Here is a 17,308-nt window from a genome sequence, read left to right as displayed (position 1 = left end):
ACATCTACACAGACACTAACCCCATGCCTTGTAGTCAGGCTGAAATGTCTGTATTAGGCAGTTAGTCTACTAACTGGCAGGTTGATGGTGCAATTCCCTGCTCCTTCAGTCTGAATATTTAGTTTAACTCAGTTTTATTTATAAAGCACTAAATCAAAAAGCAGCCCAAGGTGTTTTATGTCATAAAGACTCAACAGCAACAGCTGATTCCCTGTGAGCAAACACTTGGCAACATTGGGAAGGAAGAACTCCCTCAACTCCTAGAACATAGGTGTCAAACTCTGGCCCGCAGCCTAATTACATTTGGCCCGTGAAGCCATACCAAATTACTATTAGAGCTGGCCTACTGGTATTATACAGCTAATATATATATATATATTGTTTAGTATTAAGCTTTGCTTGTTCCATATTCAGTTTTCTAGTAAAACTTATTTGAGTCCATAAGAAAAGATTCATTCTTATATCTGGAGGAAGATTTTTTTTCAATAAATATTAACGTTAGCACGCGACTTTGTTCCAGTTTTGAATTTTGGCCCACTGTGTATTTGAGTTTGACACCCCTGTCCTAGAAAATACTACAGTTACAAATACTGGTACTACAATAATACTACAATTACTTCTGCAAAGAATAATGATTATTATTGACATGATGTGGAGTTGGAAACATTGAAGATTATGTCTATATGTTCATCATCTGTGACTGAATTTGAAAGTGGAATAATGTAATTGGTTGGTTGAATTTCAATGGGCGGGGCCAGTTACATCTTAGCACCATTAGTTTTTGTAACTTCATCTCAGCCAATCAAACAGTTTTCTGATTCCACAGCAGCTTAGTATGATAAACAGAGAGTGGTACTCGTGACCATTGATCAGTGGTTGTTGATCAATGGTTGTGACAATTTGCATATTAATGATGATAAACTGACCTCACAGCCCAGTGTTCATTCAGTGCTGCTGGTTTCAGTCATTGTGCAAATGTCCTGTTTCTAAGGTTGGAAACCTGCAGTCAGCTGAGACTGAAGACGTCACCTGATGATGATGAAACGTTTCTCCCACTGAAAACATCCAGATGAACAGAATCAGCTTTTTGGGATTTGCTTACCTGGATGACTGAGCGTGCATGTTGGTGTTCCAGGATATCGTTAATATCAGAAGATCATTTATACTCATTGAAGCTTTTTTTCTGAGGTATTCATAAACTTGTTCACTTTGCCCCTTCATGTGGCAGCCCTGATATCACACCATCATCTTCACACAGGAAATATTCATATTAATTTCTCTCCACTACGATTAATACATGATTTAAATCCCTGGAGCAACCTCTCAGTGTCATGATTACAGGAATGCATCGACTCTAACGCAGCCCACATGAGGCTAAAGCTTTACATGCTTTTATTTTGAGAAGGTTCAAAGACAGGGGGGCAGGTAAGTAGGTTTCCTGCAGAGGGACAGAGCAGGGAGACACCAGAGAACTGCCCGAGAGAACGACTGCTTAGAATCAGTGCAGTCAGAATTGCTTATATAGTATTTATTAGAGTCCTTTCTTGTGTTTCACTTTTAGAGTTTCTGTGTCAGGGAGGTAAGTGAAGGCTTCAGAAGGCTGAGTGGGTGGAGAGTGGATGGGCAGGTGAGTTTTCCAGCTCTGTTACAAGTCAGTCCTTTCCAAACAGCAGACAATGAGAGAATCCTTCAGGTTTCAGGTAACTCAAGTCCACAGAGCTATGAGCAGACACAAGAGAACATGGTGAGGTAACAGAAGCTACAAGCACAAACTCATAAGTCATAAATTAAAGCTGAATTACCACCAGAATGAAGACAACAATCTGACAAAGAGTGGATGTTTCAGCTGGACCTTTCATTCCCCAAAACACGAGGAGTTAATGAGATCTGGTTAGGAGGTTAGCAACACTACAAGCACCAACCAGCTTGCAGCCAAAGCTCTGCACAGCCCCATCAGCAATGAGTCCCCAGCCTCACTCGGACTGCTGCCAAAGCTCTGCTGGAGGTGGGAGTTGAAGATCACCTGAACCACTTTGATACGCCAGGCCTGTCCAGCATTCTCCCCCACCACCTGACTCAACTCACCCCCAGATGGTGATCAGATGACAGCTCAGCTCCTCTCTTCACCAGAGTGTCCAGAACACACTGCTGCAGACCTGATGATGCAATTACAGAGTCAAGCATCAACCTATACTGTGGTTAGCACACAAGTCCAGTAAAACAGAAACCACCATTGTGTCACTCTGACACATAAAGTCCTCAGAAGCACAATAGAGTTACCAGATGATGCAGCGTCCAGGATCCTGCTCAGAGACCTCAAGAAGGCCAGGCACTCTGAAATGTTGTTCAGAGCAGAAGCACAGAGGAGAGTCTGGACCTGCCAGAGGGGGAACATCACAAAGTACCAGAGCAGGACAATGATGAAGGAGAGCATCATCATCTGATGTGATGAGTTCAAAGAGAATAAATGGAACAAGCATGAGATGGTCTTCCTGGTTGGACTTTTAGCTTCATGTGAGAGATTTTACCTTAAAGAGATAAACCTCTGTTACTCTGTTTACTTTGCTTCTGCTGCATTTCTGCATGTCCTCATCCACTAAATATAAAATAGTGTAAATGAGCAGCTTTTGATGTTTGACAGTTTTTATTGTGTCTGAACGTTCCTGCAGTTGGTTTGTGGTTGATGTGGATTTGCTGCTCATGTGAATCCTCCCACAGTGTTTCATTAGCAGCTGTAACCACAGTGACTCTGATAAAACAGGAATTAGCAGAATCCATCTGATATGAAGCTGTGCTTTGAATACCACTTCCCTCCTCTTTGAAGAGTAGTCAGATATCTGTGTTCAGGTTTTTGTACAGCCTCTTCTACACTTTGTATCACTGTGTTTCTAGAGCACAGTAGTAGAGAGCTGTGTCTGCCAGGGTTAGGGCTGTTATGCGCAGATTAGTTGATCGATCTGATGTTGTGGACTGATATCGATTATTGGGAATATATTCAGCTGTGCTCCCTTTTCCATATTTCCAGAGTATAAACTGAGGAGCCTGAAGGTCAGAATCATGTCTGTACCAATAAAGGTTAGCATAAGCCGATGTTGTCTCATAGCTACATGTGAGTTTGACAGATTCTCCTTCTGTTTTAGTGACTTCAGGTTGTTGAGGAGTGATTGAGTCTCCAGCTGTTAGTCCTGGAAAAAGAAAGAAGAAAAGTAGTGAAATGCAGTCTGTATATCTGCTTAATGCAGCAGCTTCAACTAAACTTTAATCCCTGTTCTTAAACTCACCTATAATGTGAGATAGAAGCAAAAAGAGGTGCAGCAACATGTCTTTGGAGTTATTAAAGCCAGACAGACAGCACATGAACAATGTTCTTCCACTGCAGCACGATGACCAACAAATAATGTCATTGCTCAACTTTAGTGGGCGGGGCCAGTTTAATCGCTGAGCCAATCAAATAGTTTTGTGCTTCCACAGCAGCTCTGTCTCTGTCTCTGATCTTTACTGCTTCATTTCTCTGTTGTCTTTGTCATCAGTCCAATGACACAAGAATCAGAGGTTTAACAGTGTGTGGCTCCCTCTAGTGGATGTTGTGGAGTATTCTGTTGTCTTTGCTCCAAAGGTTTTTGTACAGAGTTTTGCTGTTTCCTGTCACTGTGGGCTGCAGAGCACAGTAGTACACAGCAGAGTCAGACAGCTGAAGCTTCTGGATCTTCAGAGGAACTGATCTGATGCTGGAATCCAGTGTGGATGAAAATCTGTCTCCAGCCTCTGTTTTCCCCTCACCAACCTTAAAGCGGCTCAGGATGAATTTGGGGCTGTTGTTTCCATCCTGTTTGTACCAGTAGAGATAATGATTTGTTGTAGTGCTGACGTTATAGAGGCAGTCAAGTGTTACTGTGCCTCCTGCAGCAGCAGTCTCTTCTCCTTTTGCTTGCAGCACGTTGTCTTTTTGTGCTCTGCATTCTGTAAAACACCAACAAACAGTATCAGTGTGCTGTTAAAGAATCACGTCAATGTTGATATCAAAGAAACAGAGTTGTGTTCATACCGAGGCACATAGCAGCCAGCAGCACTGAGATGAACAGAGGCGTCATATCTGCAGTGTAGAGTAACTGTGAGCTACAGCAAGTATAAAGAAGCTGTGATCTCTCTGTTTAGTCTTCATCAACACTAAGTTGGTGGATTAGAAGGAGGAGCCTGATCACAGTGACAGGACTCATTCACAGCCCTGTGTTATTCCCCCTGCTGACAGCTTTACACTCAGCACGTCTTTCTGCTGCTCTGCTTTCAGTGGAGATCTTGTCTTGGATGTAGATTTTTTAGGTTCTCAGTCATCCAGGTTGTGGTAGTCTTAGGAGCTTGAAAGGACAGCGGCTGGACTTCATTATATTATCTGAAAACGTCTCAAAGCTCATCCAAGAAGCTTCTTCAGTTCTAAATCCAAATGGTGGAGAGTCCCAGGGACTTAAAGCCCAGTGGGAGTTGCCCTTTAAGAAGGTCATTGATCCATGATTAATAATGTTTGTCATCACGAGCCAAGGTGTGAATCATCACCACCAGAGGTTCCAGTGAAACCATTCTGAGACCTCGTCCTATCATCTGATCTATTGAGATCACCTGACACAAGATGTGAGTGGGGGTGAGGCGTCTGGGAAGGATCTCACACTACACTGTAGGTAGCAGACGGTTGGTGCCATAAGCCCCGCCCTCTATTTAAAGGGGGTCGTTCACAGTGGACACAGATGCTTCTTTCACTCCTCTTTCAAACCATCTGTCTTCTCTGCCCAGAATGTGAACACTGGCATCCTCAAGAGTGATTTGACCTTTGACCTTTAGGTGCAGATGTATGTGTCCACATGTGTACAATCTAACATAGATGTTATTCATTGCCTGCAGGTGTCCCTGCTGGAGCTGCAGGAGTTTTCCACAAAAGCTTCAGCTGATTGCTGTCACTGCAACATGAATGAAACAAAGAAAAGAAACTCTGCCTGTTTGACTCTGACTTACCTGGTTATTTTCTTTATGATTACAATTTGTGCACCATTAGCCACTAAATTAGGAACATTATTGTCAAGCTCCTGCTTCACTGACCCAGTGTTTTGTGCATTATTGTTCAGGTTTATTCATTTATATAGCACATTTACAAACAACAGGGTTGATCAAAGTGCTTAACAATCAGCAAAAAACAGCAAGAGATTAAAAGTTAACAAACAAACACACCAGCAAACATCAAAGGTGACATAAAACAGGCCTGATGATAGTTAAAACTCATTTGATCCAAAAGTAAAAAATTGAGTTTTAAGACGCGATTTAAAAGAAGTACAGACTCAGAAGTGCGAACAGAAGCAGGGAGACTATTCCAGAGTGTAGGTGCTGCAATTGCAAAGGCCCGATCACCTCTGGGCTTCAGCCGGGGTCTAGGTTGCTCTAAGAGCATCTGGCAAGAGGATCTTAGTGCCCTCCTGGGGTCATACAGGTGGAGGAGTTCAGTCAGCTAACTGGTGCCAAATTGTTTTAAATTTTAAAAGTAAGCAAAACAATTTAAAATCTATACGGTGTTTGACAGGGAGCCAGTGCAAATTAGCCAGAAGTGGGGTGATATGATCAAACTTTCTGGTACCTGTTAGAAAGCGTGCAGCAGCATTTTGAAGTAACTGCAAGCGGTAGAAGGAGGATTGTTGGAGGCCCAGACACAGAGAGTTACAGTAGTTCTGTCTACAGGTGATAAATGCATGAATGAGTTTTTCAAGTACTTTTAGAGGAATATAGGGCTTCGCCTTTGATATCAAACACAACTGATAAAAGCTTGTTTTTACCACTGAGGACACTGGCTTCTCCAATTTCAGAGAGCTATCCAAAAACACTCCAAGGTCTCTTACCGTGTGAGAGAGAAGCTGGCAAGAGGACCAAGGGTGTCTGTTCACTGACCCAGAGCGGTATGACTGTCAGAGACAATTACTTCAGTTTTATTTTCATTCAAAGTGAGAAAGTTTTGTTATAAACAAACGTTAACATCATGAAGACAGCTGAACAAAGGTTGTAGTGGGTCAGAGACATCCAAGTTCAGGGGGGAGTAAGTTTGGATGTGGTCGGCATAGCAGTGGAGGGAGATGTTATATTTGTTGAAAGCAGAGCCCAAAGGCAGCATGTACAGGCAGAACAAAGTAGGACCAAGAACAGACCCCTGCACTCCACAGTGGACAGGGGCAGAAGAAGAAAAGTACTGGCCCATAGCAAGTCCTCTCTGAAAGAGATGATTTAAACCAAGATAGTACTGTGCCTTTGGGACCAACAACATGCTCCAGCCTCGATAATAAAATGTGGTGATCAACCGTATCGAATGCAGAGGTCAAATCAAGTAAAACCAAAACCACAGAGCAGCCTGAGTCGCCAGTTAAAAGTAAATCATTAAAAACTCTTACTAAAGCCGTTTCTGTGCCGTGGCGAGGTTTAAAACCAGACTGGAACTTTTCACCAACATCGTTAGCGTCTAAGAAGGACTGAAGTTGCTTAAGAACTACTTTTTCCAAAATTTTAGACATAAAAGGGAGTTTGGAACTGAGAAGCGGGAACTTGGCCTTTTATCAGTGAAATACTGTAGGAAGTTATCACAGAGTGCAGGGGAAGCATCTCTATGAGTCATGACATCAGGGTTAATCATAGAGTTACGACTCGAGGCTTGTGCCTGATTGTTGTAATTATACCTGACAGGAAGGCAGACTTGGCAGCTTTAACAGTCTTTTGAAGTTTGTCCTTTTTCCATTTTCTCTCAGTGCGACGGTAGTAGGTAGACGGTAGTTTCGTTCAACCAGGGTTGACGTAACAGTTTAGTCCTTAGAGGAGCCACGGTATCGAGAACAGAGGAGCAAGCTGAGTTAAACAGATGAGTGAGCTCATCAACCGAAAGATCCTCATTACTGTTAGCATCACAAAGGACAGAGTTGGTAAAAGCAGCAGAGAAAGGAGCAGTGGTCTGGGAATTAATCGTGCACCATTGGTGCAACGGACCCACACCGCTCAGCTCCACATTACAAACTGAAACGTTGTTGTTATTCTTTGATTTCTCCTTTGTCTATAACTTCTTGTATTCTGAGTTCTGTTTTTGAATTCTAGTTCTTAGGTTTAGTTCTGTGCCCAGTCTGTTTCCTGTTTTACTTTCATGGTCAGTTATAAAATATGCTAAATGTGAGATATTTGTTTATCAGAAGCTTTTGCTGTTTGACTGTATTCACTAATTTGTTTCTGTCTGAACGTTCCTGCAGTTGGTTTGTGGTTGATGTGGATTTGCTGCTCATGTGATCCTCCCACAGTGTTTCATTAGCAGCTGTAACCACAGTGACTCTGATAAAACAGGAATTAGCAGAATCCATCTGATATGAAGCTGTGCTTTGAATACCACTTCCCTCCTCTTTGAAGAGTAGTCAGATATCTGTGTTCAGGTTTTTGTACAGCCTCTTCTACACTTTGTATCACTGTGTTTCTAGAGCACAGTAGTAGAGAGCTGTGTCTGCCAGGGTTAGGGCTGTTATACGCAGAGTAGTTGATTTATCTGTTGTTTGGGATCCATATCGTTTATCAGGAATATATTCACCCGTGTATCCTTTGGCTCCTTTCCTGAGAATAAACTGAGGAGCCTGAAGGTCAGAATCATGTCTGTACCAGTAAAGGTAAATACCACTGTAACTTGTCTGATAGTCACATGTGAGTGTGACAGATTCTCCTTCTGTTTTAGTGACTTCAGGTTGTTGAGGAGTGATTGAGTCTCCAGCTGTTAGTCCTGGAAAAAGAAAGAAGAAAAGTAGTGAAATGCAGTCTGTATATCTGCTTAATGCAGCAGCTTCAACTAAACTTTAATCCCTGTTCTTAAACTCACCTATAATGTGAGATAGAAGCAAAAAGAGGTGCAGCAACATGTCTTTGGAGTTATTAAAGCCAGACAGACAGCACATGAACAATGTTCTTCCACTGCAGCACAATGACCAACAAATAATGTCATTGGATGAGCTCAACTTCAGTGGGTGGGGCCAGTTAAATAGCTCAGCCAATCAAATAGTTTTGTGCTTCCACAGCAGCTCTGTCTCTGTCTCTGATCTTTACTGCTTCATTTCTCTGTTGTCTTTGTCATCAGTCCAATGACACAAGAATCAGAGGTTTAACAGTGTGTGGCTCCCTCTAGTGGATGTTGTGGAGTATTCTGTTGTCTTTGCTCCAAAGGTTTTTGTACAGAGTTTTGCTGTTTCCTGTCACTGTGGGCTGCAGAGCACAGTAGTACACAGCAGAGTCAGACAGCTGAAGCTTCTGGATCTTCAGAGGAACTGATCTGATGCTGGAATCCAGTGTGGATGAAAATCTCTCCTTGAACTCCTCTGCTGTGTTTCCATCATCCCCACTAACACGACTCAGGATGAATTTGGGGCTGTTGTTTCCATCCTGTTTGTACCAGAAGAGATAATTATTTGTTGCACTGCTGTTATAGAGACAGTGAAGTGTCACTGTGCCTCCTGCAGCAGCAGTCTCTTCTCCTTTTGCTTGCAGCACGTTGTCTTTTTGTGCTCTGCATTCTGTAAAACACCAACAAACAGTATCAGTGTGCTGTTAAAGAATCACGTCAATGTTGATATCAAAGAAACAGAGTTGTGTTCATACCGAGGCACATAGCAGCCAGCAGCACTGAGATGAACAGAGGCGTCATATCTGCAGTGTAGAGTAACTGTGAGCTACAGCAAGTATAAAGAAGCTGTGATCTCTCTGTTTAGTCTTCATCAACACTAAGTTGGTGGATTAGAAGGAGGAGCCTGATCACAGTGACAGGACTCATTCACAGCCCTGTGTTATTCCCCCTGCTGACAGCTTTACACTCAGCACGTCTTTCTGCTGCTTTCAGTGGATATTTGCTCCTATTGCAGGAAGCAGGTTTAACAGACTGAACTGTGAGTCGAGAAACAAGCACAGGATAAATAAAGAGCAGAGGCTCCGTTTTAATCCAGGGAACCAAAGAATAAGAATGTGTGTCAGTGTGGATCATGATGTTCATCTTTTTTTTTTTCTTTTTTTTTTTTCTTTTTGTGTCCCGTTTGGATCTTTAGCCATCAGAATTGTTGTCTTAAGGCCAAGAAAGAAGCCAAGCGGATTTATGTAGTCTTGCTGTGTGCTGTTCTAAAGTGCATTTAAAACTCAGGAGAGCATGGTACTAGCTTCCTCTCAGAGAGCAGCACGGCTCTTCCCGAAAACCCTTAATGTCTAAATGCATTTAAAATTGAGGGTAGGGCACCAGCGCCAGAGGTGGGTTGGAGTACACCGACCATCCTCTGGATGCTGTAAAACGTGCCCACCCCCAAGGCCCTATATGTATGTGTTAAGTTAGAGTGTGAGTAATGTGGATGTCTAGGTTGCAGAATAAAATTGAGGCACAGGCGGCCAGAAGGGGACAGAGGGGGAGTGCCTCCCCTGCACCCTGGTGACACACCTGCACCCCAAGCCCTGCGTGTGTGGGTGGGTGTGGTAGAGCGGGAATAGGGAGGCAGCTGAGGATGGGGAGGGAAGAAAGGGAGGGGCAAGCGGCCCCTCCCTGGGGCCAGCTCCCCCGCTGACCCCAGTAGGCACCCCCACACTCTGGAACCCACCAGCGCAAGGGGGCCCAGGCCCATCCGTACCGGGGCCCGCAGCAGCAGCACCGCCCAGCCCCACAGAGTCAGGGGCAGCCCACCCGACTCCACCCCAGAGAAAACTGCACCCACCCCATCATCCAGTCATCTCCCAAACTACACAAGACAATAGACACCCAGGTTGAGTTCATTCTCCACCTCTCCTATATCTCTCCCCCCACCTGCAGAGTGAGCTCCTGTAGTGAGGAGACCACCTGCAAAGATATAACAACCTCCCCACCAGTTAGAGAGCCCCCTAGTAGGGCCGATGTACCAGATGTCCCCTGCACTGGGGCTGAGCCCCCCTGCACCCACCCGCCCACTGCTCCGGCAACACAACAGCCAGGACCCAAGCCCCCAAGGCCCGGCCAGCACCCCAGACCGGGGAGCGGAGCACCCCCAGACCCCCAAGCCTCCACGCCTATGGTCAGATTAGTTGTTGTAGGTGATGTTTCTGAGTCATATCGATTATCAGGAATATACTTTAGATGACTGTCTGATCTTGCTCCTTTCCAGAGTATAAACTGAGGAGCCTGAAGGTCAGAATGATGTTTGTACCAGTAAAGCCAAGGATCACTATCACTTGTCTCATAGCTACATGTGAGTGTGACAGATTCTCCTTCTGTTTCAGTGACTTCAGGTTGTTGAGGAGTGATTGAGTCTCCAGCTGTTAGTCCTGGAAAAGTAGAGAAAATGAAGCTGAGTATCTGTGAGTATTACTGTGTTTTGTTTTATTTTTTAAACACATTTTACTTCTGGTTTCTCTGACGTTTCTCTGATTTCACAATTGAAATATTTTTCTGTTTAATCAGCACTCCAAACTTGAGCTCAAAGAAAGTCCAAACTGGATCTGTAACGCTGTAAACATGTCTTTGAACTTCAGGTGTTCCTGTCAGAAACATACGTACCTACGAGAGCTGCAAAGATCCAGATCACAGCCAGTTTTTCCATGTTTCCAGAGGAGAAATGTTGGAAGTGATGTTCACTGGGAGTTAGCTGTGAGTGGTCTGATGTTCACAGCTGGAGTCAGACAGGTTTCTGCAGTCAGGAGGAGGAGGCTCAAATCACATTAACTTCACCTGAAGCTCTTCATCACAGCTGTGTTATGTGTTAGTCTGTATCCTAACAAAGATGTGTGGCTCCCTCTAGTGGATGTTGTGGAGTATTCTGTTGTCTTTGCTCCAAAGGTTTTTGTACAGAGTTTTGCTGTTTCCTGTCACTGTGGGCCTCACAGCACAGTAGTACACAGCAGAGTCAGACACTGCAGCAGAGGAGATGTTCAACTTGATTTCTGTTCCCTTCACTTGAATCTTCAATCCAGGAACTTTTTCTTCTCCTACTGATCCTGAAGGTGAGTGTGAGATCAGGAACTCTGGAGGTTTTCCTGGATGTTGTCGATACCAGAAGAAATAATTAGCACCTGTGGTGTATTTGTAGGTCAGAGTAACTGTGCTGCCTTCTACACTGGACTCTTCATCTTTGACTGGAGTGAGCTGATCACATGTGACACCTGAAGGAAGAGAGAACGTTTTCAATCAATAATTGACGTTAATGAATCATTTGAATTGAACATAGTTTCCTGTGTAGGTGAGCAGACCTGTGAGAGTGAGAAGAATCAGAGGAAACACACAGTGATGTAATGACAGCATGTTGAGGAACATAAAGTTTGTTTTGTGTTGAACTCTGTTGAATGTGGAGGTTTTTCTCTCTTCTATAGTTCAGTAACAGCTCAGCTCCTCCCTGAATCTCTGCTCCTCCTCTCTGCTCTCAGTCACTCCTCCTCCTGTGCTTCACACACTTTATAACCAAAATGATTTAAGGGAGCCGTGTGACACGTCACACAAGCAGAAGTCACATTAACGATGTAGACAGAGTCAGAGAGTCGCTGATACTCACACAGTTAAAAAGTCTGAAACTTGAGACATCCATCCATCCATTCGCTTCCGCTTCTCCTCTTCAGGGTCGCGGGGGGCGCTGGAGCCTATCCCAGCTGTCATAGGGCGAGAGGCGGGGTACACCCTGGACAGGTCGCCAGTCTGTCGCAGGGCTAACACACAGGGACAGACAACCATTCAAATTCAAAATTCAAATTCAAATTCAAATTTTATTTGTCACGTACACAGTCATACACAGTACGATATGTAGTGAAATGCTTGGACAACTGCTCGTGACCTAAAGAATACAAAAAAGGAAAAGGCTATTCACGCTCACATTCACTCGCACATTCACACCTAGTGGATATTTGGATTAATCAATTAACCTATCCCCACAAGCTGCATGTCTTTGGACTGTGGGAGGAAGCCGGAGTACCCGGAAGGAACCCAACAACCGGGACATGGAATGTCTATTTGGACAAATGTTGCACAACGAAAATAAACTTAGGACAGGAGTTGCTTACCCCTGTTCTAGCCCTTTGATGTCCTCACCAAGAAAAAAGCAATGGAAAACATTTTTGTTTGCATTTCTTATTGATTTGAGTGAATACATTTCAATACATTTTTTTTCAATAGATCCTGTAGTTTTTTAAATATTGATCTCTACCAAACGGTTGAGATGTCCGTTTTTAGTGAGGAGGTGGATCGTCTGGCTGAGTGGTGCGACAGAAACAACCTGCTGCTTAACACCGAGAAGACCAAGGAGCTCATCGTGGACTACAGGAGGAATGCTGACCCACATCCACCCATCCACATTAAGGGGACGGCTGTGGAGCGTGTGAGCAGCTTCAAGTTCCTGGGAGTCCACATCTCCGAGGATCTCACCTGGACGACCAACTGCTCCAAGCTGGTCAAGAAGGCTCACCAGCGCCTCTTCTTCTTGAGGACTCTGAGGAAGAACCACCTGTCCTCAGACATCCTGGTGAACTTCTATCGCTGTTGATAGTTGATAGTTTTTAAAAAAATAAAATAAAAACAGTGGAAATCCAGGACATCTGCTTGTGGTTTTGGTCGTTGGGGTCTTTGGGTGTAGCTTTGATTCTGTGGTCTTGGAGAGCTGGATCATGGTTGTCCAACTCTAGATGCTGGCTTGTTAACTTGGTTCAGACACAGCCAGGTGGAAACCTTTTGAGAGCTACGGTTTCTGGTCCAGTAGGGCACAGTCCCTCTTGTAGACCAGGTCAAGGATGTATCCGAACAGTGGAATATGCCATCTCCTTAACTTGTAAGTTATAACTTGTCTTATACAGGTGTAATAGCATATCAAAGCTTGATTCCTCCCATATGCTAATTACATACAGGGATGAGTGATGGGCATGGGATGGTGATCTTTGCATTGGACTCTTTGCTCCACCGTTTGACCGATGAAAGAACCATGAACCCACAGGCATTGTTTAGGAGGTTGACACATTTGTTGTCAAATCATTTTATTGCAATCAGACCTTCATCAGACCTGTAATCACAGGCTCCATGGCCCTTCTTCATCAGGTATTTGTCTGCCATCAGGGGAGCTCCACCGGTGCAGTTTGGTCGTACAGTACCAATGCACCTGACACCAGAGGAGGTGTGCAAGTTCTGGACCAAGCTGAAACTTGTGAAGAGCTGAGGTTCTTTTATGGGTTTGCAAAGTGTTTTTTACAGCTTTGGCCCCTTAGAGGGAGCTTCTGTTCCTTTTCACTGAGGGGAGCATTGAAGAACATAGAACCCCCTGACACAGCAGCAAGTCGTGGATGATGCCAGATCCACGCTTGGCAGAACAATTTAAAGCCCCACTCATCTGGTTTGTTGGCAATATACTGGTGCAGAGTGCCAGCTCTTGTGGCTTCATATGAAACCATGACCTCAAACACGCTGTGGTTGAAGGTGGATGGTATCATGAGTGTCATGCCACAGAACCATGTGATTTTTAGCCATAATAATGTTTAGTGTCTTGTTCAAAATGAAGTTATAATTTTGAAAACTTAGTAATATTAATTTACCAGCTACTGTAATTTGGTTAAAAAGTAATCAGTTGTGATATTTGTGATTTCCACGTGTCATTCTTGATTTTCACAATATTTACTAATATTAACTCAGAAAGTTACATAAAAGACTTACTGAGGAAATTCTTTCAGCATATTCTTGCTGTGCTAACACTTAATGTGATTTATCAACAGCAATGGATAAACAAAATGGGTGTAGTGGTCTGATTTTATGGCAAATAATCAGTTTTAATAACATTACTTTATGTTAGCATTAGAACCATAAAGGGGACAAATCAACCGTTTGGTTCACCACTTTTTAAAAAATTATTCAACATTCAGTTTCACTTATTTAATCCTAACAAGTGACACACATCTGTTTAGTAAGTCCTCTAACACTGTCATATATCAAACATGATATCTTCCTACCTTAGTTTCATCAAAAAACACTCAAAATATGTTGGACGGTTTTTTGTTTCTGACTTCCTGGTTGGGAGAGGTATAAGACGAGCCCACAGTTTCCATTCACAGCGCCTTCTGGTGGCTTTTTTTGGCATTGCAGATGTAAACCAATTGGTAGAAAAGACTCAACAAGGTAGGTCAATTTCAGTGAAAGCCTCAGTTAGGGCCTGAAAATGTGCTCTACCAAACGGTTGAGCAGAACGCTAAAGGGCTAGAGCATACAGGTTAACGAAGGACCCAGCTCAGCCACAATCATTCAACAGTTATAAATTTTGTAATGCTAAAATGAATCAATCAGAAACAAGATAAGGACAAACATAAAGCAGAGATGTGTTTCTGTTAGAGGAGTTAACATGTGGAATAGTTATGACAGTGATTTAAAAAGGCGTAGTTCATTTTCCTTGTTTAAAAACATGTTTAAAAATAGAGTATTAAAAAAATATATAAATCAAGAATGAAAAGAGCAAAAAATAATAATACTGAAACTCTTAATTGTTTTGCTTTGATGTAGTTACTTATCTAAGGTGGAAAGTTTTTTGTTTGTTTGTTTGTTTGTTTGTTTGTGCTTTGTTTTATTCTTTGCTTCGAGCCCTGTGTACAGGAGCTGCATGCAGATCTTGTGTTAAAGGTTTGGCGTAATAAGCAAATGCTTCAGCCAATACCTTTTGATTAGCCTTGTCTCGTGCTTTCTTGCTTTGTGGTAGATCTTTGTTCTGTATTCACTGAGATATTATAATGCTAATCAATAAAATCAAATCAAATAACAAAAAAATCAAACAAATCAAGTTTGATCAAACTTTGGATCTGATGTCATCAGAACTCAACTTCAGTGGGCGGGGCCAGTTTAATAGCTCAGCCAATCAAACAGTTTTGTGCTTCCACAGCAGCTCTGTCTCTGTCTCTGATCTTTACTGCTTCATTTCTCTGTTGTCTTTGTCATCAGTCCAATGACACAAGAATCAGAGGTTTAACAGTGTGTGGCTCCCTCTAGTGGATGTTGTGGAGTATTCTGTTGTCTTTGCTCCAAAGGTTTTTGTACAGAGTTTTGCTGTTTCCTGTCACTGTGGGCCTCACAGCACAGTAGTACACAGCAGAGTCAGACAGCTGAAGCTTCTGGATCTTCAGAGGAACTGATCTGATGCTGGAATCCAGTGTGGAGGAAAATCTCTCCTTGAACTCGTCTGCTGTGTTTCCATCATCCCCACTAACACGACTCAGGATGAATTTGGGGCTGTTGTTTCCATCCTGTTTGTACCAGAAGAGAGAAGTAGCTGCTGTAGTGCTGGTGTTATAGAGACAGTGAAGTGTCACTGTGCCTCCTGCAGCAGCAGTCTCTTCTCCTTTTGCTTGCAGCACGTTGTCTTTTTGTGCTCTGCATTCTGTAAAACACCAACAAACAGTATCAGTGTGCTGTTAAAGAATCACGTCAATGTTGATATCAAAGAAACAGAGTTGTGTTCATACCGAGGCACATAGCAGCCAGCAGCACTGAGATGAACAGAGGCGTCATATCTGCAGTGTAGAGTAACTGTGAGCTACAGCAAGTATAAAGAAGCTGTGATCTCTCTGTTTAGTCTTCATCAACACTAAGTTGGTGGATTAGAAGGAGGAGCCTGATCACAGTGACAGGACTCATTCACAGCCCTGTGTTATTCCCCCTGCTGACAGCTTCACACTCAGCACGTCTTTCTGCTGCTTTCAGTGGATATTTGCTCCTATTGCAGGAAGCAGGTTTAACAGACTGAACTGTGAGTCGAGAAACAAGCACAGGATAAATAAAGAGCAGAGGCTCCGTTTTAATCCAGGGAACCAAAGAATATGAATGTGTGTCAGTGTGGATCATGATGTTCATCTTTAAAAACTGAAGAAGAGAAAACAGTAGAAGAATCTTCTTGTATCTGCCAAAATGTTTCATGACTGAATTTTAACACTGGGAGTTTGGAGAGTGTGGAGTCCTGATATCCGGTGTAGTGGTGCAGTGTGGGGAGAAGAATCAGTAGGAAATGAGACATTGTTGGTCTTTGCAGGTTAAAGTGAAGCTTTGAGACTTAAAGTGACTTCAGACTGAACTTCAACAACGTGTGAAATGGATCTGATACCATCAATGATGGCGCTGCTTTAAATGTCCAATCAGAACACAGAGGAGAAACTGTACCTATGACATCATCGAGAGAAAACACAAAGACGTGATTCTTATATAAAAATGAAGGAAAAGTTTAAACCCTTCTGGAGAAAATGTGAGAATAACAAAGTAAATCTTTCAGCTGTAAAACATCATTAATGCACCAACAATGTTGGGAGTTTATTACTAGTTACTGTATTTGACTTCTGATGCTTTTTACACACATCATCACTAAATAAGGAATAAAATGTCTTCATGTCTGAACGTTCCTGCAGTTGGTTTGTGGTTGATGTGGATTTGCTGCTCATGTGAATCCTCCCACAGTGTTTCATTAGCAGCTGTAACCACAGTGACTCTGATAAAACAGGAATTAGCAGAATCCATCTGATATGAAGCTGTGCTTTGAATACCACTTCCCTCCTCTTTGAAGAGTAGTCAGATATCTGTGTTCAGGTTTTTGTACAGCCTCTTCTACACTTTGTATCACTGTGTTTCTAGAGCACAGTAGTAGAGAGCTGTGTCTGCCAGGGTTAGGGCTGCTATGGTCAGATTAGTTGTTGTAGAAGATGTTTGGGATCCATATCGTTTATCAGGAATATATTCATAACGACTGTAGTCTTTTGCTCCTTTCTTTAGTATAAACTGAGGAGCCTGAAGGTCAGAATGATGTTTGTACCAGTGAAGGTAAATATCACTGTAACTTGTCTCATAGCTACATGTGAGTTTGACAGATTCTCCTTCTGTTTTAGTGACTTCAGGTTGTTGAGGAGTGATTGAGTCTCCAGCTGTTAGTCCTGGAAAAGTAGAGAAAATGAAGCCATCAGACTAACATTGTCCATGAGGCTGAGTATCTGTGAGCATTACTGTGTTTTTTTAAACACATTTTACTTCTGGTTTCTCTGACGTTTCTCTGATTTCACAATTGAAATATTTTTCTGTTTAATCATCACTCCAAACTTGAGCTCAAAGAAAGTCCAAACTGGATCTGTAACGCTGTAAACATGTCTTTGAATTTCAGGTGTTCCTGTCAGAAACATACGTACCTACGAGAGCTGCAAAGATCCAGATCACAGCCAGTTTTTCCATGTTTCCAGAGGAGAAATGTTGGAAGTGATGTTCACTGGGAGTTAGCTGTGAGTGGTCTGATGTTCACAGCTGGAGTCAGACAGGTTTCTGCAGTCAGGAGGA

General features: G+C 43.0%; 3 gene segments (V, D, J or C); all 3 read right to left on the bottom strand.

Annotated features, from left to right (window-relative positions):
* Window positions 1-3,658: 3,658 nt before the first annotated feature.
* On the bottom strand, window positions 3,659-4,265 carry LOC120715509 (the record flags this gene model as incomplete). The annotated part of the segment is given in 2 exon segments: window positions 3,659-3,960; window positions 4,046-4,265. Coding segments are annotated over 2 exon segments (348 nt in total), but the record flags the coding sequence as incomplete, so codon positions are not given.
* Window positions 4,266-8,253: 3,988 nt separating this feature from the next.
* Window positions 8,254-8,979, bottom strand: LOC120715507 (the record flags this gene model as incomplete). The annotated part of the segment is given in 2 exon segments: window positions 8,254-8,558; window positions 8,644-8,979. Coding segments are annotated over 2 exon segments (351 nt in total), but the record flags the coding sequence as incomplete, so codon positions are not given.
* Window positions 8,980-15,012: 6,033 nt separating this feature from the next.
* Window positions 15,013-16,196, bottom strand: LOC120715503 (the record flags this gene model as incomplete). The annotated part of the segment is given in 2 exon segments: window positions 15,013-15,377; window positions 15,463-16,196. Coding segments are annotated over 2 exon segments (411 nt in total), but the record flags the coding sequence as incomplete, so codon positions are not given.
* Window positions 16,197-17,308: the final 1,112 nt, after the last annotated feature.

Source organism: Simochromis diagramma, unplaced genomic scaffold (assembly GCF_900408965.1).
Source record: "Simochromis diagramma unplaced genomic scaffold, fSimDia1.1 OVJJ01000443.1, whole genome shotgun sequence".
Taxonomy (NCBI): Eukaryota; Metazoa; Chordata; class Actinopteri; order Cichliformes; family Cichlidae; genus Simochromis; species Simochromis diagramma.
The sequence above is the reverse complement of the archived record's forward strand: the minus strand, read 5'-3'. Positions and strand labels throughout refer to the sequence as shown.